The 22,944-nt window shown below is 39.4% G+C and overlaps 1 protein-coding gene across 16 annotated transcripts in view; it reads right to left on the reverse strand.

The window, feature by feature from the left end:
- INPP4A (inositol polyphosphate-4-phosphatase type I A) overlaps window positions 1–22,944 on the reverse strand; it is a 70,505-nt gene that overhangs the window by 17,555 nt on the left and 30,006 nt on the right. For 4 of the 16 annotated variants that reach the window (XM_068182698.1, XM_068182697.1, XM_068182695.1 and 1 more), the window contains 14 exons: window positions 22,693–22,783; window positions 21,870–22,017; window positions 18,911–19,041; window positions 18,570–18,674; window positions 17,669–17,777; window positions 16,017–16,034; window positions 13,351–13,534; window positions 11,656–11,874; window positions 10,253–10,523; window positions 7,455–7,487; window positions 4,633–4,805; window positions 2,756–2,879; window positions 1,785–1,911; window positions 1,270–1,410 (listed from right to left, as the gene is read on the reverse strand). In XM_068182698.1, the coding sequence (XP_068038799.1) occupies window positions 1,270–1,410; window positions 1,785–1,911; window positions 2,756–2,879; window positions 4,633–4,805; window positions 7,455–7,487; window positions 10,253–10,523; window positions 11,656–11,874; window positions 13,351–13,534; window positions 16,017–16,034; window positions 17,669–17,777; window positions 18,570–18,674; window positions 18,911–19,041; window positions 21,870–22,017; window positions 22,693–22,783 (1,874 nt within the window). The remainder of the gene's footprint in view (window positions 1–1,269; window positions 1,411–1,784; window positions 1,912–2,755; window positions 2,880–4,632; window positions 4,806–7,454; window positions 7,488–10,252; window positions 10,524–11,655; window positions 11,875–13,350; window positions 13,535–16,016; window positions 16,035–17,668; window positions 17,778–18,569; window positions 18,675–18,910; window positions 19,042–21,869; window positions 22,018–22,692; window positions 22,784–22,944) is intronic. The other 12 variants (XM_068182708.1, XM_068182705.1, XM_068182702.1 and 9 more) reach the window with 8 other exon arrangements.

Raw genomic sequence — 22,944 nt, forward strand, 5'->3', positions numbered from 1 at the left:
CTTGGCAATATGTCTACCAAAAACCAGTTTAAAGATTCATCCCAGGAGTTCCCTAAGCATTCAAATGCCAGGTGAAGTGCAACAGAGAACTGTTGTGATGATTCATTACAGAAAAAGAAAATATATGAGTAGGAGGGGAAAAAGGGAAGGAAGGTATAAGAAAAAATCTGGTAGAAAATAGTATTTAAAATTCCTTGGCTTTCATGTCTCTCTTTCAATATTAAACTCCTACCTGGAAAATTGTTTTACGTAAATTTAAACTTTTAATAATGGAGTTACTAGTTTAGTTCATAAACTAATAATAACAACCATAACATCAGTAATAGGACTGAGAATGCTGACTTCAGGTATGTAAATGAGAAATATGGATCTAGGATTAATAAACCATGAATGTAATAAATATTGTCAACAATGCCCGATTCATCTTATCTAAATATATCCACATACACAGATGGAGACACAGAGTGCTGACACATGTAACTGTGCTAGTCATCTTGGGCTTCTTTTGTAGGCAACAGAGGACAACAGTAATTGCTGGAATGCTTCTGTTAGACTTTTTCTCATTGCCCACCACCACGGAGCACACTCCAGCCCGGTACTGAGGCTGCTGTCACAACATGCACGTGCCTGGCTTCACTGGAGTGCTCTGTAGGAGCAGTGCTCTGCCAACGCACTCTTTACAGGATGTGGCCATAACAGAGAATCTGCTGGCTCTTCCAGGACTGAGCGGTTTCCCTAGCAAATATAATTACGTAATTATATTTTTCAGTTTTGCAACAGCAGTGTTGCATTTCATAAATACTGCAAGGGTATGTTAAAACAGAGGTGCACCTTGCCCGTTATCCTGAATTTTGACAGTGACCAGGAGAGGGAGTCTCGGGGAGAGTGCTAAACCACGACAGCAGAAACACAGCAATACCCCGAATGATCTCAGCCTCTAGGGATCTGTCACTCACTCAGGTCTTAAGCCACAAGGAGCACCTGTGTGCTAAATAGCCCTTGATAAATCTCCCATTGTAAATTCACATCTGAACACACAAACTTGCACCAGTCTCAAACCCATGAGGTAAGGAGCTTCACAGCTACGTGGCACATAAAGAAGGACCTCCTTTTGTTTGGCATTTGGCAGATTCCCTTAGAACAGCGTTCCCACGTTCGCGTATTGCAGAAACTGAATCGCTGTTACTTATGCAAGAATGCAATTCCACATCAATGTAACTCCACTGCAGAACTGCCAGCAAGGCTGAGCTTGCCTGACTGGACACCTACTTCTCTGCTAGGGTTTGCTGCTCATTGATTCCCACGTTGAAAAGAACAGGCTGAACCCTCAGTAACATTCCACTTTGAATCTCACGTGGCAACAAATCAAACAAGGCGCTTGGCAGAGGGATCCTCACATTAAATCCATCACTGAAAAGAAATAAACTGCTGTTAGACATAAGGATCAAAAAGCTGCATTCCAAGAATGTGTTATTTGTCTAAAGAGGGATAACACCTAGAACATAATATAGCCAGCCATTAGAAAGCAACCATCAGTCAAAAGTGGCTCTGAGGAAGTGCCACAACTTGCTTCTAGTCAGAAAGCCTATTCTAGTTCAAAAACAAACCTGCAGCAACCTGTAATGTTGCACTCACATCCTCATGGACATTCACATCAGATCTACCAACCTCCTGACAATGGCTGATTTTGCTCTGCTCATTAAAACTGCAGCTCTTCTACAACTTGGGTAGAAAAACCCAAACTTCTCACTCATGAAGAATAAAGTATATTTATTGGTTTTTACCGATTTCCAGTGATGACTGGCAGCATGTCAGTAGATGTATTTGATGTAGCCTGCGTTACTTTAAAGGTTACATTCCTCAAGTCCATGATTCCCAAACTCATGTCCTCCAGCATTGCCAGCTCCTCACCTAAATCCAAGAGGAAAAAGTGAATCGTAATTACTTGTTATGCACAACTTCACTTTGTCAATTTGATGACAACAGGAGGCCATCACTCCATACAGAAGTTCCACAGATGAAGCAGTGCTGCAGCCCCGGCGTCCCCCTTGACCTACAGACAATGTCATGACCGATTTTTTGAGTTCAGCAAGTTTAGAAAACACCACTTATCTAGAACAGTCCAGACTACTGTTCTTTAAGTATTTCATATGCTGATTTTCCAGGTTAGGTGATGCTAATAAGTACTTCTCAGCATTGTCAGAGCCATGATATCCTTTGCACAAGGTATTCTGGATTTGTCCAATAAAACATTTGCTAACCAGTATGCAGGCAGCTTTTGAGACACAAGAGTGAAACATTTCTGAGTGAAGTACTTTCCCTTTTTATATTCTCTCTTCAGTCTCACATTGTGCTGCAAGAATAGAGAAGTGTCAAGAAAATTCAAAAAGTGTATTTTGGGCACAGTTTCTCCCAGCTTACCAGAACTTTCATCCAATTATTTTCTGAAAAAAAAACCAAACCCCAAAGACCACTGTGATACATTGTACTCTTTCTTAAACCTTTGACATTATATTCTAAAAGAAGAGAATGTCACACTTTATCTTTTGGAAGCAATTCAAGTAAGTGCAAAGAAATTCAGAGTTGTTAGATAATTAAGTACTTCAGCTATAATCTAGTTTTGCATTCTAGTTTTCGAAATAATTTTGTAGCTGAGCTGCAGATTATCCAAAACACTCAGATCGTGCTGTAGCCAATTTAATGCAGAATTTGCTGACTCAACAGCTAATCCCACCCCCTGGCCCTGTGCCTTTACCATAAGTGCTCAGCAGGCTCTCAAACTGTGCCAGCAAGCCAATGGTGTAGAGTTGTCTTAGAAATCCATCATCATGCAGGCAGTTCCTCAGCTTGATAATGAAACCACAAATGAGAGCTGTCAGCTGTGAGAGAGGAAACAGACAAGAATGAAATGATTCAAAATAAAAAAGGTTCTTCAGCCCCAAACAAAAATGATAGCATGTATAAGAGGTGCAATAAAATCTGTCACACAGATACTCTTTTCCTTTAAACATCTTTTTTTTTCCTTGTAGCTGAAGACAACCAACCAATGAAAACCCAAAAGATTCATAAAATCAGATTCAGGGCACACTGCCTTCATCTCACAAGCTGTCTCAAAATGTGGCTGCTGTAGATCTCACGCCTTCTTGTTTTCGGAACATGATCACTTGTGCTAGGGTCCACAACTTATGAATTACAGAAGTTGCTCCTTAGAAAATTGGTTTAGTTTTAGACAGAAAAGCAACACAGCTAGTTCCAGGCCAAGAATTTTGATAGTATGAATGAATTACTGCCTTTTAAAAATTACATTTGAGAAAGCTTAAAAATGCAGTATCTGATTGCATTATGCAGATTTAAACTCTGGTGTTTCAAGATATTCAGAACAAGATCCTGAAGATCTAGTACTAAGGTCAGTACTATTACCTAAGATTAATACTAGTCTTAATTCACTGTCCACAAAGGAATTTTCCAGGTGATGGCCATATACTATGTAAACAGGTGTATGACTTTATTACAGAATTAAACAAAAGATAATAAAGTCCTGATCTTGATGGGTAAACATACTCAAAGGATTGAACTGAAAAATTATCTGCATTATGAGGTGGGTTTTATATAGGAAATTCCCTGATTTTATCTCTATGAGGTCACAGAATCAAAGAATCATTGAGGTTGGAAAACACCTCCAAGACTGCCAAGTCCAACCCAGCAGCCACCACGTACACCACTGAACCATGTCCTCAACTGCCATACCCACACATTTTTTGAACACTTCAGGGATGATGACTCCACCACTTTCCTAGGCAGCCCACTCCAGGTCTTAACAACCCCTTCCATGAAGAAATTTTTTCTAATATCTATTCTAAATCTCCCCTGGCACAACTTGAGGACATTTCCTCTCATCCTGTCACTTGCTTTACATTTTTGATATTACATGATGGGACAAAAGCCCTGCCAATGATGTCCAAGAAATAAACGGTTTGAAATAAATGAACAAGATAGTGATTTCACAGGAAAGCAGATACACTACAGAAGTGTAGTCGGCAGAAGAATTTTTTTTATTCTGTGGGCAGTGGAAATTTTTTTAGTGCAGACATCTGCTAGTCAGTGTCTGACACGAGAGACGCCAGCAGGTCCAGAAATAGAACTTCTGGGAAAAAAACCCAGAACTAATTTCTCTTCCTGTAGCTGGACTTCTGTCCTCAGGTACCACATGTCCTGCTGGGTTTCTCAATGCAGAAAACAACAAAAGGTAACTGAGGAAGTACATCTGCTACTCACAGACCTTTCTGCCCCTCTCTCACATCTTACTTCTGCTTTGGTTTGGTGGCATTGGAAGGCAAAGGCTGTTTCTGAATACAACAGTGTATTTTAGTATACTAGTATTTTTACTAGTTCTGGAATCATTTGTGTTTTCAATAGTGAATGACTGTATATCCAAGGGGACACCTACTTGATGAATTGTCAAATGCATGTAAGTAACCAGAAAGGACAGGATAGCACAGCTTGTGAGGGGAAATCAGTGTCAAGTGTCTGGGAAGAGATCTGAAAAATTCTGGAAAGAGTCATCTTTCATATTTCATAGAAACCCCACCAAACGTGGAAGTGAAATCAAATCATGCACATTTGCTTGCTTACAGTCTGGCAGAAGACAACATCCCTGCGATACTGAAGGCTCAGGCAGAGCCCTATTGTCGGGGCACTGTCCTGCATTAATAAAAACACCATGGCTTTCTTGGCCTTGTCGCTCATCATGGCTACGCAGTCAGTGAGTGTGGTCAGCAAGGGATAAAGAGCTTCACTCCATTCACCTGGTTGAAAAAAAAAAAAATTAGCAGCACTGGAAGCACTTTATTTGAAACAAACACACATTAAGAAGAAACTTCCTGTTGCAAGACAAAGTTGCTGATAACTTAGAACTCATTTTATTTTGGCTGGATGGTTACTCCCTGCTCTGTAATAATTAAGTAACCTTACAGTGGGGATATTGCATGAGGAAAATATGGAGAATTTTACTCTGTAAAGCTGTTATGACTTTCCAGGCCATGTAAAAGTTACCAGAATTTGTGCCCACAAAAGAGGCTGTACAATAGCTGATTTGGAAATCGTAACAGAAACATGAACAACTATATACAGAAGTGTATATAACTGCATGTTCATGTTCAAACAAACCCTTTCACTGCACATGCATGGACAGACGGTAAAGAGTCCACTGTATTACAGAAATAGGGGCCATGTGCTTAGCCATTTCTGTCAATGAGATTCCTCCCAAACATCCTGCCTTTTGAATCTCTAGGCTCATAGGTGTATCATTCAATTGCTTCACCACCTTACTGATCCTTATTGCACCTCAGTGAGGCAAGATGATGCTCATCTCATCTATTTGCAGCTAAGAATAATAAGGTGTGGGGTGAGAAATTAATGGAGGTACTCTTTTAAGTGTTTCCTGTCTCCTGAGCAGTTTTAAAGGCTTTAAGTTAGATAACAAGAAATATTAAACACAGTGAATTAGATAAGAGTCATACAGATTGTTGGAAGTACTTTGGAGCTTTTCTTCCACTGAAATACACAAGATATGACCCAGAGGGATTCTGTTCAAGGTCCTGCACAGGAAGCACACGAGTGAAACTGAGTTGTCCAAGTCTTTCTCTTTTTAAATGGCAGGATAACATATTTTATTTTTTAAAAGCACCAGAGCTCACTAACAGCACACACACAACTCCCACCCCAGCTGGCTGTAGGAACAAGGCAACGTACAGACCAGAACCTGCATGAATGAGACACTTTAAGCCCCTGAAAGTAAATTGTTTGAGATTTTGACTCAGAGACAGAACTAAGAGTCAGTAATAATAACTGTTCCTTTGATAACCAGCCAAAGAGGGGAACTCTGGAAGTCTGCTATCAGAAACATATCTGGCAAGATCAACAGAACTATCCTTTTGGCTTTTGTTCTATGTGGTAGAGAGATAACCTAACAAACTACACAAAGGGGAAGTTGTTTGACTCTGTTTCATTGCCTTAAAAAAAGCACAAAACATCAAAAGAACAGGCAAGGAATCACAGCTTGTCTTTTAAATTCTATTAAATATTTTATCTCAAAATTAGTCAGATGCCATAACATGGCCTTGTGAACACTTAGAAAGCAAAATACAGATAAAACTAACAGTGCTTCTCTTACTGCATTTAAGAGCTTTTCTTAATCAAATGAGAATAAAAAGAACTGAAAATATCTTCCAGCACATCATCATCTCATTGACTGAATGTACATACATGTATATAGTTACTAACTCAGCAAAGATTTAAAACTGTAGTGTGTCTGACAGCACTTCATTTTAAAGATATGTTTATCACTGGTAACCATAAAGTATACCGGGGAAGATAATGAAATTATTAGATGGGTTTTATCTTCCAACATTCACATAGAAGGCAGGGACTCAACTGGGGTAGCTGGGGAGCAAAAATCCTCTGTTCTGTTTAAAATTCTGGCCATGAAAAAACAGACCCTTGTCAGTCTGCAAAGTTCTAAGTGATTTTTGAACTTTACTCACTTCACAGAGGTGTCACTTGTGTTATTATTTTTTTTTACTCAAAAAAAAAAAAAAAACCAAAACTGGCAGTTGTTAGTAACAGTAAAATAACAGGAATAAAACGAATTGCACTCCCTGTCTCAAATTAGGTTGGAACAAGGTCGGGGTGTTGGGAAGGCCAATGAGTTCACACAGAGAACTTTTGCTGACTATATACTATTGATCATAAAAAATTAATGTCTTCTTAAGAGAACCAAATGCATGAAGCTTGTAGGATGTAACGTCAGGTGGGAAACGTTCTTGCTTTTTTCGCCCTAAGGGTCTCTCTTCTCCAGAGCAATAAAAATATTATTAAAACAGCTGTCCTCCAAGGCCTTGAAAAGATATTTTTAGTCTTTTCATATTAAGTATAGAGGGACAAGGACAGAAGAAAGAAGGTTAACACTGGGATGAGACTCTTAAATTCTGTATCCTGAAACGTGAGACTTGTAATCCCCAGTACTACTTGGTGTGTACCCACAACAGAGATTTTCCATCAGCCCTGTTGACTCCTCCACGTTCTGCTCGACTTCTCATTCAGAAAGACCAGCTCAACAGGCCATGTGAAAGGGCATGTCTGAAATGTTAGACTCCCACAGACTTCAATGACATTTGAAAGAGGCCTCAAGCCACTGTCACCTACATCGGTTTGCTAAAACACAGCAACTGGAGAAACCAAAGAGGCCCTGAACACGCGCTCTCCCATATCTGGACATGTGAAAGGATCAGATACCCCTGCACTCTTAGGCAGTAACTGCTCACCAGCTTAGATAACTCACGTGGTGCTGTAAAGCATTGCCATTTCAAAAAGGTCCATCTTAAAGCAAGGCACTTGTTGAGTATAAACAAACCCCTGCAGCTTTCAGAAGAAGCAGAAGCCATGAATGCACATACCTGGGGCAGATTCTTCCGGAGTAGGGCTGCAATCTGCACAGAAATGGAGGGGCAACATGCATGATTAAGGAGCAGCAACACAGTCGAAATACAAGCAACTCAAATGCTCAGTGCCAGGGTTCTCAAACACTTTCACTGAGTGAAGAGGAGCTAGGCAGAGATACTCTGATGCCCACAGGCATCGAGGGCAGGGGCTGTCTCCTCCACTCCATTGTTCTGAGCAGAGGAACACCTGGATGGGGACTTGGAGGAAAGCCAGTACCTGCTAGCTCAGAGGCTCGCTGTGGATCACCAGCAAGTGCACTGTCAATCCCCAGTGATCCACAGGGCACAATTTGAGAACCACTGGTTCACTGCAATTACAGATTAAGCCAGCAGTAAGGCTGCTAAACAGAAGAGCAAAAGATCAGCAGTAAGTTCAATGCACTTAACACAAAATGACATTAAGGCACCCACAACGTAAGAGTAATAAAAAACCAGTACTTTGCTACTTTAGTCAGAATTCCATTTTGCAATTTCTGAGATAATTAACAGAAACATTAGAACATATATTAAGGGCTGAAACCCCACCAGAGAAGTCTGTGAGTGTTCCATACTCACTTCAGTGGGAGGATCAAGCTGTCAGATGAAAACATACTACAGGTCAATGCTAACAATAAAAAAATAACATAAGCCCTGTTATAGCAAGTCCTGCATTCATGAAAAGTAGTTTACGAAGCTAACAGGATTTAAGCTTCTGTTGTTTATATCTAGATTCACAGTCAATGAATTATAAATCTGAACATAACAACATAAAATATAAAATTCAATAGTGTGCAACAGGACAATCATCTCAGCTAAATAATCAGAAAAAAAACCTCTCAGTAAATTAAAATCCATCAGGTTCACTAAAGAAACTATATGTCCCCATGTGATTTTAGTAATGACTATCTAAGCCAATAACCTAAGTATGTTTGAAAATACCTTTTTGAAGTTTCCCTTCTACTATTTCAGGCAGTATTTTCTTCCACAAACATTCATTCCTAGAGAGATCCTTCAATAAAATTTTACAGTCCCTCTCTTACCAATTCTGGAACTATGTTGCTTGGCTTGGTTTTAAATTGCTTTCAAAATAATTTCTGTCTGCTCTCTGCTCATTTATTCAAAATTCAGAATTACTAACAGGAACAACTTTAATTCTTTCAATACACAAAACCAAAAATGTTGTGATTCTGAACGTAGAGAAAGGACCTTCCTTGTCCTTCAGTTCTGCCCCAGGTTCTGTCAGTTAAACAGAAGGATTTTTTTTTCCTATTTTGGAGGGACAGCAGGGAAAAGTTGCATAAATTCTTTGCACTAAAAAAATCATTGGTAGGGTGCCACAGCCAATTCCACTTTTATGTGGAGTAAGTGTCAAGATCCAAAGTAGTTTAAAAGATCCACTGAAAATGGTAGAAAAATATTGTTCTAAGGTGTTTTCAGCATCCTATTGTCTTGGGAAAAGCTTCTGATAACACTCAACACAGATTTTTCCTGTGAATTTTTGATATTAAAAATCCACAATATTTAATCATTTATGTGAATTTGCATAGAAGGTTACTGATTAAACTTACATGTAAATACATATAAAACTTCGTGTAAACTAGCTAGCAAACAAAAACATTTATAGGTATCAAACCAGTAGAAGAAATTTAGTCAGAGATTAATGAAACAAGAAGCTACTCTCCTGGTTTTTAATAATACACAAAAATGCCAGTCTAATCCAGAAAAACATGGTTCTCTAAGACACTAAATAAACTATAGGTAACATGCACAGCTACACAAAAAACATATTAACATTTATTTTCACTTCCTTTTTGCCTTTTTTTTCTTAAGGCACTGCCTTCCACTGCAGCACTAACAATGCAATGGACATGAAGTCACAGACACACATAAGGGACAAAGGGCCATCAAGCGAGAAGACAGAACAGGACAAAGGAAATGAGAACACAGACCAGGCTTTTTAGAGCTTCACTTCGCCCACCTGCGCTATTAAGTGGCCAAATCAGAGTGACCACAGGCAAAGAATGGGAGAATAAATCAAGTACATAAGTAAATGAAGTAATTCTGAAATTCACAGCTGCCAAACTGTCAGTCTAAACTGATAAGGGTTTATTTCATTCACATGCTCACGACTTTACACTGAGTTCAACACAGCACTCACTTGAGTTTAAATGTTGAATGGATTATTCAACTAAGAACTTGCACTGCCAAACCCTACATTCCAGCTACAAGAAGTCTAAATAACTGAGTGCCTCAGCAGCACAATTTGGGTTAAAATCTGCTTTGAACTCTGTTAGGTTCATCCACATTGAGCTCAATCTAATGGGACTGCTTGGGGTCCTCTCTCATGCTTTAGCAGTCCAGCTGGGACTATCAATTTTTCAGTAGCTCCTGCACTTCTCTCATGCTTTATTTACCTGTAATAAGCTTTGATTGCCGCAAAGAAGCTGAAGCCAACAGGAAATCTACCAGAGGTGGTGTCTATTATGTGGCGGTGGTGTCACCCATACAACTGTTTTGTCAGCTTAAATCACACAGAGTGAAAACCAAGTGCCACTGCCATCAATGGATTTGGCAATTATTTCAGTGGCACCAGGATTTCAAAATAAGTAATGGGCTTAGCAGGTCCCAGTACACCAACAGCTCTTTCTGCCTGACATCAGGGCTTAACACCACCACTGAGCTCAAAACACATGGAGGGCTGCAGGGGAGGCTTAGGAATGATGCCAGCACACAGGAAGAGAGCAGCAGTGAGAAGCAGTGTCCGGCATACGCACTTGTCTCGAGAGAATGGCATGCACAGGATGGTGTGGATGAAGATGGTGGTGAGGATGATGAAGGTGGTGAGGATGATGAGGTCTCGTTTAAGTCTTCTGGATTTATCCAGTAGGCACGACTGTCCCGATTACCTTTCTTACTAGTACTGCTGACGTCACACTGGAAAACGTCCTCACAGCTGTCACTTTGCAGGCGCTCCTTCTGCAGAAGTTTGTCCACTCGCTGTATGATACACTCCAGACTTTTGTCAACATTCAACCAAACTTTCTCCTGAAAAGAAAACATTTCTTTCTCAGTTTAAAACCAAAAGGGACACTGGGTAACAAATCCCTTGGTGATGCATTTCCTCCTGTGATTCTAGTCACAACTCCTCTGCAAACTCTGCTCTGGGCTATTGTGGTTGCATGTGTGCACACAAATTTTGGGTACATAAATAACGTATACCAGGATGTCAACAATATCTAGTGACATGACTTGTGTGGTAAATTTCGAAGTTATTTGGAAGTATTTCCAAACAATTTTAAGTTCTTCTTCCTGCCCTATTATTCCAATTTCTAGCTGGCACTATTGTTTACTCTTGAAATTCATGTCTGACATAATAATTGTATATAATCACACGTCTTTTTTTCTCTGTAACTCAGTGAACAACAGATAAAATCACTGTATTATAGTCATGTCTAAATACTGAATTATCTTTATTTGTATCTTATTACTGTGACTTTGACTGTAAGTCAAAGTATGCCAAAATAATTACAACTAGCAAGGATTCATTTCCAAAATGAACTGAATCTCTTTTAAAAGTTGGTATTTCCCACTATTAATAATTGCTTTAATTAATCTTGACTATTTGTGAGATTTACTTAACTTCTGCTTATTTAACACAATTACAGAATTTACAGTCCAATTCTCATTTTGATTGGCAGTGTGGTAGAGAAAATCATTTAAATACTTAGTGCAAACAGTTTTAAAATGCTGTTCATAATCAAAACAGTGATTGACTGCAAATTCTAAATGCTTATGGGAGTATTTGTGTAAGAGGAAGGCTAAATTGTATAGCTAGCACCCACAAAATACACTTTATTTGGGAAAGTGCAAAAGCCCACTGTAGTGTGGTCAGTTTTTCACTTGAAAAGCTATTTACTTTCCCTTGGACCTCACCTTAAAAATGCTATACACCTACTCTAACAGTTTCCAGTGTTTAGGAGACCCAGAAATATTTATTCCAGCCGGCTTGTATTCCCATGCCAAAGAGTAACTGCCTGCAGAACAGAGACAACACCTTTGCCAGCTGACCAATACCTCCTACATACTCATCCTATGCGTATCTGGTGAGCAGCTACAGAGCTTATTAAAAAAGAAATAAAAAGAACAAAGGATTCATCACTCCACTATGCGATCATACCCATTCCTCTTCATGCCAGTCCACCTGCAGAGAAGATCGGCTATTTCTTCCCGTCCATCTGGCCACAAGTGTATCTTGATCATTCCTCAGCATCACTTGCTCCCCTTCTCCAGAGGTTGGAGATGCTTTTGAAGCTATATAGTCTGGCCTTGCAGCATTCAGTCCATGTATTGAATTTGCCAGCAGCTTGCAGTCACAAACTGTGACAAGTTGCCGGGTCTATAAAGCAAAAAAGCCCCACATTTTGAAAACTTTTCGTTATTCCATACACAATTTATACTGCATTTTTTTCAAGAAAGAAAAAAAGAAGCAGTATTCTGTAAAAGCAACTATTGCTTGAAGGTGTCTTTAGAATACCTTTACAGAATGACCTTAAAAAATAGTATATGATCACAAAACACAAATTATGCATTTCCAGAGTCTGTACTACTATTTTAGATTTGTAATTATTGAAAATTTCACTGAGGAATGCGCAATTCATCTTTATTTGCACTTCATTCTCCATCTGATGAAAGCTTAGAACAATGTGCAGACACGTGTGCAGTGTTTGAGCACTGGAACAGGCTCCCCAGGGAAGTGGCCAGAGCACCAAGCCTGACAGAGTTCAAGAAGTGTTTGGACAATGCTCTCAGGCACATGGTGTGAGTCTGGGAGTGCAGGACCAGGATGATCCCGATTAGTCCCTTCCAACTCACCATATTCTTTATTAAATTATTTTTATACCCTACACAACAGTTGCCACACCAGAAGGATCAGGTTTCACCCCAGTTATCCTGTCTGAAATCATAACAAAACTTAAGAGGAGGGCTGAGGGTATAACCCACTAATAAATGCAATTTGTTCCCTGTCTTATTTAGCTGTGTTGTATTAAAGGATTTCTGTAAGCCATATGAATATGAAAATTATGTGGCCTGTGTGTCTACTAAAAAAACAACAAACAAGACATTAATATGTTATATATACACATAATCCAGTTGTAGAAAATCCCACAGAACAACTGTACACTGTATTCATTTAGAAAGAGTATTATAATAAAGAATACATTTACATGAGGTCCTATTATAAGAAGTTGTATGTGTATCCCTTCCACTGGGAAATTTTATGGCAAGCTGATTGGCCACTACTGCTGTTTAGAGCCTTCAGATCTGCTTCAAGGGCAGAAAAGGTCAGTAAAACTGCATTTGGGTTTTTTCCCCCTGTAAGATTGTGTCCAGTCTGTTTTTTGTTAGCAGACATCACAAAATAACTGGTTTACAGCACTATAATTCAAGCAAAGGCCGTGTCACCATAATTCCTTATTTCACCAGTGGAAAAATACAGAATTGTTTCATTAACTTTCACACAGTTGCTGCTGCTTGACAGATGACTCAGAACATTAAAAAATCCCTGGTGATTATGGAGAAAAGGATAGAAAAGAAAGTGAAGAATGCATATTACTGCAATGTGATGAATGAATTGAGGGAGTCCGAGGACACTGCACTTTCAAGAGGAAGTGCAGGCAAGAGTGTCTAAAGCAGGAGATAACATAAACATGAACAGGAACTTTTAAAGGCTGATATAATCTTTGTTTAGGTCTGTGCATGTTACAACACACTACTGAAAATGTAAAATAGATGTTTCAAGAAAACCTACTAAAGGTACAGACAGGACAAACAATACACTGTGCTTCAGCAGGGAAATTAATTATTCTCCTACCTTATCTGCTAGGATGGCAAGTGTTCTTTCAAGGCCATTAGCTGATCTATCCTTGGCAGCTCGTGAGAGCCTTTCTGCATAGTAACTGACTTGTGTTTTCAGGGTGTTGATTTGTGCAATAATTTCCTTTGCTCTAACAATGTCTTGTGGGATGTATATTATAGACTGGGAACCTGTTGAAGTGCTGAAAAAGAAAGACTGATTTTAGGGGGGAAATTGATCTAGAAGTACACAGGTTACAGTGGCATGCTAGGGAATTAATGGCAGACAACAAAAATGAACCTAAACTAGTGATCAACAGTGAAAGTCCAATGGGCAATTGCACAGCAGGAACATGATCCTAGAGATTTCTCTGCCTTTACTAAAAGGACTCAGATGCAGATTTACTAATCCCTAATACCAAGGGGCTGTGGGTAGAGTTTGTACACCAGAGGGACAGTTTTGCTGAGGAGAATGTGGGTGACAGATTTTGCCATCAGATACAGAACCACCTTCTGCAGAGACATCTTGCTCCATTCTCCCTCTCCTTACAACACAGATACTTCACTGAGGCCTTGCTTACAAACATGTTTTATCATGTATCTATTAACATTATGAAAAGAAAATCTATGCTTCTTCTAACACAGAAATACCATCCAGATCCATAATGCAAACACTGTTGTATTAACAGTGTAAAAAAGTCCTTCTGTGAGTATATAATTTCCTCTATTGCAGATTAAAATCAAGTTACACCAGCAAAAGCAATTTTATGATATGTAAAAAATCAACATGCATCTTCATTCAAAACTCTTCTTTGTGTAGTTTCTGTTAGCACACACTTAATATACTAAACTAGGGACAAACATATCTTTATATGGGGATAATGCAGCGACACTAAGACTGCTTATTTGACAGTGGAGAACAAATTATGCCCTTTTAAGTTTAGATGTCTACAGAAGTTGCTTATCCAATCCAAGACAGATGCTCTGCAACTGCTGGAGAAAGAATAGCACTTCCAAAGGGTAATTTGATCCCACCTGAAAAAGTCATTCACAAAAGCTGCCTTTTAACTTAGGAAACTACTCAAAGCTGAAGTTGTGTTCTTAATTAATTATTTGGAACCAACTGACCACTACTCCCTTTGTCAAGCAAAATGCTGGGTTCTTCCTTCCCAGTAAGAAAGGTACCCAAATACCTTTACGGATGCCTTTGCATCATCTCCAGCTGCACCAAGTGGGATGTCCATTCTCAACATGGCACCAAGCATGACAGGACACCAATTGTGTACTATCTTATTTTTTTCCCAGTCATGAAGGGCTTCAGCATAGTAACAGCACAGAAGAACCTACTGTCTGCACCCATCTCAGCACTGTTAAATGGAGACAGCCACGCTGAGATGAGAGGTTACATGGACAGGAGTTTCTTTTTCAGGAACAGTTAGCACAGATCACGACCTCCAAGGAGTGTGAACTCCTCTGCTACCCTTAGAGCAATGCTGTTCATTTCTGCAGTGTATCTGTGAGGCAGGACATGAGGGTTGCGTGGGGCACACTTCAAAATCATGCCACAATTCCAATTCTTGTCCCTCAATGGATATTAAGGCAAGAGAGAAGCCTAATGCCAGTGTCTGCCTGAGCTCCATCACAAAGGAAAGATGAGGGATTTGTTTTCAAAGGATGTAACTCAGAAGTGATTCTTGGAAGAGTTTCCTTGCGTGTGCTCTGGTCACCCACCCGAGGGGCAGAGAACAAGCATTCCCCAGTACTGCTATCCCATACAGCAAATTAATCTCAGCTTTTAGGGCTTTCCCTCTACTTGATTTGTGCTTTCTAGTGACTGGTCATCTTAGTGACAATTCCTCTGAGCAATTTCTTTCCACGACAGTGTGGTTAACATGCATAAGGACATAGTTGGCAGAAAAGGCCATGCAGCATATTGAGATTGGATTTAGAATTATTATATTTTTAATCATAAACACTTGCTAGGATGATTGTGGAAAAAATATGGTGTAAAGTTCACGTATACTTACTTTCCAACCTGCAACTGCTTTTTCAAATGAACAGCTCTCATTGTATTATACCAGCAAACTGTAGCACAGACTTAAATTCTCAGTGAATTAGGGGTTCAACCTTAGTAAGAGTAATTTAGAGCAGAACTTCTGCATTTTTGAACCACCTAGTAATGTCTGCTTTTTGATAACACTGAACACCACAAAATCAGGAAAAGTGTTATGTGAAAATGTTTTAATAAAGACATGGATTACAAAAATAGACACCATGCCAAATCTGCCACTATTAAGGTTTTAAAATACATAAAATTATCTTATTATCTTCCATCACTGGCAGAAAAGTTTCTCATTCCAGATAGTTTTCAATGGAAATAACAAAGGAAAATATATAAAATCCTTGTGTTCTGATTTTCAGTTTTTTAACTTCTTATGATCAGAGAGAGTCAGGAAGCTAGCTGTTCATTGCAAACAAACATTGCAGATGAAATGAAATTCACTCATACATCATGTTCTACAAAGCAGCTACAATTACTTAGAGCACAGTTAGGGATGCCATGATGCATGACATTAAAAGCCCTGCACACTTTAAAACACACCAGATTTTTGCCAAACAAAATGAAAATAAAACAACCCAGAGAACAGAAACCCTCTATAAAACTCTCAGAAACGGAAAACTCACCAACACTCCTCATAACTGCTACAAAAACAGAAAACCAAAATAAAATTAGCAGATTGTTAGCAAATACCAAAAGCAGAAACAAAACAAAGTATGACTGGGGAAATAACTTATTTGAGTAATTTTTTCAATAAGGTGGGTATGTGAAGTTGTAAGCAAAAAAACCACAGATTGCCAGATGACCATGAGTTGATCTGGGGAAATGCTGTGAATGCATCAAGCACAGTTATGCCAATGAAAGGAGAAGGAACAGAATATAACAATGAAACTGAGGAGATGGATCTCAGTTCTACTATACTGGCTTTTTTGATAACATAGATGTACTTAAAATGGAAGTTGTTCTTCAAATGTTGAACCTGCAGTTTTCATGGACCCAGAAGGAACAGTTCTGAAAAGCTTAGAGGAAAAGTACTGGATAGAAATTAAACTCTCCAATCAACTTCATTATTGGGTGAGGGGAAAAAGAACAAATCCACATGGGAAATTAGCTATTGCAGGAGTAAGACCCACTTCAGTGGCTATGCTGACAGAAGGAGGTTATTTCAAAGAGCAATAGTGGTATCAAAAGAACAGAAAGGTTGAGCCTGGCATACCAGAGTTTCCAAGTTTAGTTTCCTCGAGTCCTCTGCCAGTGCACTCTGTCAGCCTGAATAATTACACTAGATGTTTTCGCACCGATCTTTTTATCAGTGAATATCTGACTGATGTTCACAAGAGCTGCTATTCATTTCTCTACTGCCAAAATTAATTCTACAGTTGATTCCCATGTCATTCCCTCATCCTATCAGCTCCAAATCCTACTAATCCTTTCTTTGGAAGGGCATTATCAAGGTCTCCTTTTCCCTGACTACGACGACTCCTTGTCGTGCTGTTCTTGTGTCTTAAATGTTCCATACAGTAGCAGAAGCAATGCAGACCCTGCAGCACTCTCCCTTCTCTGGGAGCTGGAGTGGGTGCCGTGTTAGCAAATGTGACCTTCCCAGCTTCTGCAATTCCTACAGTTCATACATGCACTCTTCTACAGAGGTCACTTGGCAGTCCCTGCAGACAGGACCATGGAGGCCACGTATCCTGCCTGCAGGGCAGAGGCCAAATTCAGAAGCCCAATCTGTGCATAAACCTTAGGCAATGCAGGAAGACCTCCAGCAAAAGTTTCAGAAATAAACCTGTTGTGTCAACAAGGAATTTACCAATCAGACACAGCGGGTTTCTACTAAAGAGAGCTCAGCAACAGGACCTGGAAGCTATGAGAGGGGTGAAAGTCTTCTGAAAATAATGGGTTGAAGCATGATGTAGTGCAGCTGAGGAGGTTCAGCAAATGTTCTGACCCACAATTAGGCAGACCCCAAACCCAACACCTAAAATAGCTAAATTAAATGAATCAACAAGTATTCAGAAAAATTAAAGTTTTCATTAAAAGACTCTTAGAAAGAGTCCATCAGTAAACAAATAAATGCAGTAAAATAAAGAGGAAACTGTTTTCCCTCTCCTTCTTTGGGAAAAAAAAAGCCCACATTAAAATCTTCAAAACAAAATATTGTATAGTAGTACTATTGAATGAAATAAAAACAGAATGGAATGATTTTCCAAATAACTGAGCATGGACCAGGAGGAAAAGGCACAATAATAGCTGACACAATAGTATTTCTACTTACTGTTTCTTTGCCTCTTCAAATTTATGCAGCTTTTTCCGCAAGCCACCTGATTTAAAGCCTTGACAATGAGCTGCTGGTGCTCCTATGGTGACTATGTCGTAGTTCTGATCTGGGATGGACAAAAAGGACTTACAAATGAAAACCTGTCATCTTTAAGGTAGACAAACAATTGTGTAAGTTCAGAAACTTTTCTGAAAGTAATTTCTGGAAAACTCTGCCATGGTTTGAAAGACATGGAAAACTAGGTTGGTCTAGAGGCCCTGGAAATCCATCAAACACTTTTTCAGGTGGAAGACCCATACATGAATGCAGGTCCTTTGTTTCTTAATCTAAAAAAGTGACAGTGAAAAAGAAGTATTCAACACTGGTCTGTATACAAAGCTTGCCATTACTGGAATCCCTGACATGGACACGTGAGACAAGTGTGTGTCCATGGTCACAGGGAATTACTGTTAAAAGAAGGGAAAGCCCAGGTTATTTATGATGAAACAAACTTGATGTGAAAAAATGTGATTTTGCATAACCATACATGTTGATTCTGTAGAAAAAGCACACAAGCTTAACAAGAAACAACAGTCAGAACCTTTTTTATTCTACTGCAATTCAGAATGTCTGGAAGGGACACAGCAGCTTAACCCAGCCCTAGTACAAAGGCTAACTTGTGCCACCTAGAGTTCAGTTAACTGCAGAACCTAGTTTTGCCAGCTGTAGAACAGCAATAATTATACTTCTGTCTCTTCTTTTGTAAAGAGATTTGGAATCTGAGAATAGAAGGTGCTACAAAAATGCCAGGTAGCACTACTGCAGCAGTTTGTAGAAACCTGGCTGTATGGTTGATGATGGAAATAAAAAATAGTGGAGAGAAAAGTAACAAGATAAGTGAAAAAAGAGAAACTAATACCTGATCCTCCATCATCCTGGACTCTCATCCTCTGTATATGTAAATTTGTAGGAACAAACTCCAGTTTTTTATCAGCTTTCAAGCTACTGGCTTTAAATGAAGGACCTGAGAAATGCAAGACAGAAGTAAGCATAAAACCCTTCTTCTTGTACCTATGCTAAAACATTCAAGAAGCTTCATTCATCATTTGCTATGTGCTGAAAGCAAAGCAGAGAAAATTAAAAAGAAAAAGCAAACCAAATTGTTTACTCATCATAAAACATACTAGGTTCCCAATTTCAGAGAAGCACTAACAATCCTGGTAGAGAAGAATCATGTTTTTATAAATTAAAAAAAATCACCTTTATACTGGTGCAGGTCAGTCAGATTTTCCTGGTAAGTTAAAATAATTGTTTGGTACTGTGTAACTATTTGTCGACGAAGGCTTTCCCAACACGGAGACAGTTCTCCCAATTCTTCTAGTTCACAAACCCTGGGGAAAAATAAGACAGTGGGGAGGGAAAGAGAGGTGTTTATGTCCATAGTCCACTTGACCAGGAATGAGTTTCACATCGCATCAACAGAGCACCATCCTCAGCTGACTTGCTCTCAATTTACCATGTCTGAGCTACTCACCAGACTGGAAAAGCTTCCAAACACACATCCCAAGCACATCCCAGAGCACAGGTTGAGCACTACTCCGAGGCAAATTGCTTCCTCACAAGCAGAATACACTATTCTCCCTCCAGGAGCCTCAGGTGTTGGTCATAAGCAGAGCTTCCCACCTTTCTGCAGGAGCTCTCCAACTATGAGGAACGGTAAATGATGGGAACGGTCACCTTGTCAGGTGACTTGGGACAATGAGGACTTCTTAAGGACACTTTACTGAACTGTGGTGGCTCTTAAAGGAATTAAAACCTCTGACAGAGGTTAGGTGGGATATGAGCAGCTATCTGAGGTTAGGTACAAGCTGTATATTCACTGGTAAGGTAAGTACACAAGAGTTTGCAAGGCCAGGGAAAGCCTAAGAAGTGTATGTATTAAGGGTTTGGAGAGACTGAAGATGAGCCAACAAAACCTTCATCTGAGGTCCAGGATTTTGGGCACTCAGGGTAGAATAAAGGAGGACTGGACATCCACAGATATGCACAGGAAAAGCCCTTGTACCCCAACTGCCAGGTTTCCAGTCACACATGGCAATCCTGTGTTGCATACTGTTCCCCAGCAGTGCTGCTGAGAAAATACTCAGTGTATTTCATGTCACGTTTGTATTACTCCCTTCTTGGATTAGTGTATTATTTGGAATAAAGGAAGAAGGGGAAAAGATAAACAAGTCAACATCAGACACAATTCAACAGCACATTACCCCAGAAAAGGCAGAACAATCATCTGTCAAAAGGATCTAGCAGTTCTTTTTGCAGTTATCTCAGTACCTCTAATTCCATAGTTTTAACCAATTGTCTGTGTATAATTCAAGACAGCATTTCACAGAGCAACTCCCACACCACACTACTTAGGATATTATCAAAAAGAGCTAAATTTCCAAGAAAAACATCAGATTGATTTGCCAACAGGCAACAGCGTAAAGCATATTTATCAGTGCCCTAGATAAAGACACTTCCAGCTTCATCATAAAACTTGGTTTCTGTGTAAGATGCTATTATGATTACCTCATCAAACTCCCTGCTCAAAACCAGCCATGCATCTGAGCCCTGGTCCTGCTGAAGTAAATTCACAGCTTACCCCTTCAAGTTTACTTGTTTGTCCCATAGAGCCAAGACAGCAAGGAATATGGATGCCATATATAATGAGGCAGCCAAAGCACCACACCCCCCAGGAGATGTTTCCTTCCAAAGGGCTCTGGCCCAGAAGAGTTTTAGCTAAGAGACAGCAGTTGTGATTATCCAAGGACATTTTAAAAGCCATCAGGATGTGAAGACAAACAGCTGTGCTTGCGTAGCTGTCATTCCTCTGGGCTGCAGCACTGAGAATGGAGAACAGCATGCTTGGTCAAATCTGAGTGACTCTATGAATACAAAGTGTGATTGTGCACACTACTGAGGGTCACCTCAACTGAACAGAGACAAGGGAGCCTTTCTCAGTAATTACACAAAGGCCTATTTACCTTTGAGCCACACCACCCAGCAGACATACACAAGGTCATATTAACAAGCACCTGGGCTGTAATTAACCTGTACCTGTTTACAACAGGCATCCACTGATCTCTGCATGATCTTACCAAGAGCCTCTGAACAGTCACATTTCATGGCCAAGGCCTCAAACTTCACTGTCTACAGTCTTACAGAAAGACACATCTTTTTGCTCATTCACCCTAAATTCTCCTTATCTTCAAGTCCTTAACCTATATCCATCATACGTGGTACCTTATGGATAAACTTCCCAACTCTTTATTATTATGGATGTACCTCATAATGAATAGGTGCTTTTAAACCTACTATGAGGAAAGCTGTAGAAAAACAAAGATACAAAATAAAAACCAAAAAACCTATGACTAAATGTGCAACGGCATATCCCTAGCCTGCTCCACCAAGGTTGTAGCAGGACAGCAGAACAAAGTACAGCATTCAATTTCTAGAATCTAAGCACACATCACCAAAAACATAACATCAGAAAAAAGAATCAATGTGAAGTTCAGAAACTCAGTTGGTTTTCCCAGGCATTACAAAAAGTCTCTGCCCTCTTCCTGTGAGAGTTTGTCATTTCAAAATATGAAAATACCTACAATGAATGGATTAACCCGTTATTTTATTTCACAATATCCCAAAGGCACTGAAATGTCCTAATATACAAAAACAAGAGCGCTAGTTAGTTTTAATTAAGGTCAGACTTAGTTAAGGTCCATAGGATTGGATTCAAACACATTCAAAATAAAAACCTAATACTCAAAAACACAGCTAAAATTCTTTAACATTCCAATCTTGGCCTTTATAAAGAATATATAAAACACACATCCTACAAATGTAGGGAAGAAACATTCATAAAGGAGTATGTTGCCTGGAAGAGAGTTAATTGCTTCAAAAAGAAGCAAACTCAGAATAAACCCACAAAATGTTTAACAGATTTCCCTCTCCCTCCCAGCTCCTAAAATGAGGCAATGTCATTGCTGTACTACAGCATTTCCTTCTACTCGCTGTTATTCTGTTTTGTTTTCCATTCAAAACTACTCTTCTGACTCTCAAAGCCATTTCTTATCTCACTGAGTAGTCAGTGCATTAACCCAGATATATTTATGCCTTTGTAACTCAGGAACAGCCACATCACTGCTGGATTACTGCACATGTAAACCATCCCAAAACTCACCTTGCTGCATCTTCCTCTAGAAGCAGCTTCACAAATTGTCTAGGGATGTGCAGTGACAGGATGCTCTCTGCCATCTGCTCCAAGATTCTCAAGTGGTTTCCATCAGTGGTTGGGAAACGATACATTCGGCAAATGGCACCACCAAACACTAAAGAAATAAAACCATTATTATTCAAGCCTAGGCTTTGACTTAAAAGTGTACAAAGTCTCTTCTTCATTAAAGTAAATGGCTTCAGTTCACTAACATGCTGAAACACCCCGCTGTAAAGATCTGGTCTAACCAGGCACCAGTCTACCTTTTGCAAGCATGGTCATTCTGCAGTGGCCATTCTTCAAGTGTTTGCAGGAAAAGCCTCCACTCCAAATGACTTACTACACTGCTAAAGAAATTAAACTAAATACATATTCACCTTTTAGATTGCTGGTTTTTTTGGACTATGTACTGTGCATTTTCCTCTCATGCAATCATTTGCTGGAAAACTAACCCCTCTGCAAGATTCTTTTTTTAAAGCAACTTGCTTTCCTCTGTCCCTCTCCTCACCCTGCAACAATTGTTTAGGAATAGACTATGAAATTGCATGGAAAATGTTATATTACAGTCAATCTAATGGCAAGAGTTTGCTTCTGCTGTTTTTACAACACAGAATAGTGCATATGACAAAATTATTTATTCTAGTATGACCCTCAAAGGACTGCTCAATCAGCAGCCTGTTCCTATTCAGATGAAACATCTGCTGAAATGCCCTGGGGCCGCAGGCACACAGGGAGAGATTAGCTTTTACTGATACCTAAAGCTTACTTGTTACAGCCCAGGGCAGCTTACCAGATTTCAGCAGTGCATCCTTCCTCAATGAAGCATATTTGGATCTGATTCCTAAGGATTCTGTTAAACTTTCATCAACTGGCAACACAGTCTGAACAAAAACAAAACCAAGAAAAATCAGAAATAGTAAAGAATGAAACCTAAGTGCCCAAACAATATGCAGTGATGACCTATCAGAAAGATTTCAAAGAAATATTCAACTCCACACATGCTTCAAATAAATATTTCAAATATTTTTACTGTGGATAAAAA

This window comes from Anomalospiza imberbis, chromosome 2 (genome assembly GCF_031753505.1).
Source record: "Anomalospiza imberbis isolate Cuckoo-Finch-1a 21T00152 chromosome 2, ASM3175350v1, whole genome shotgun sequence".
Classification (NCBI taxonomy): Eukaryota; Metazoa; Chordata; class Aves; order Passeriformes; family Viduidae; genus Anomalospiza; species Anomalospiza imberbis.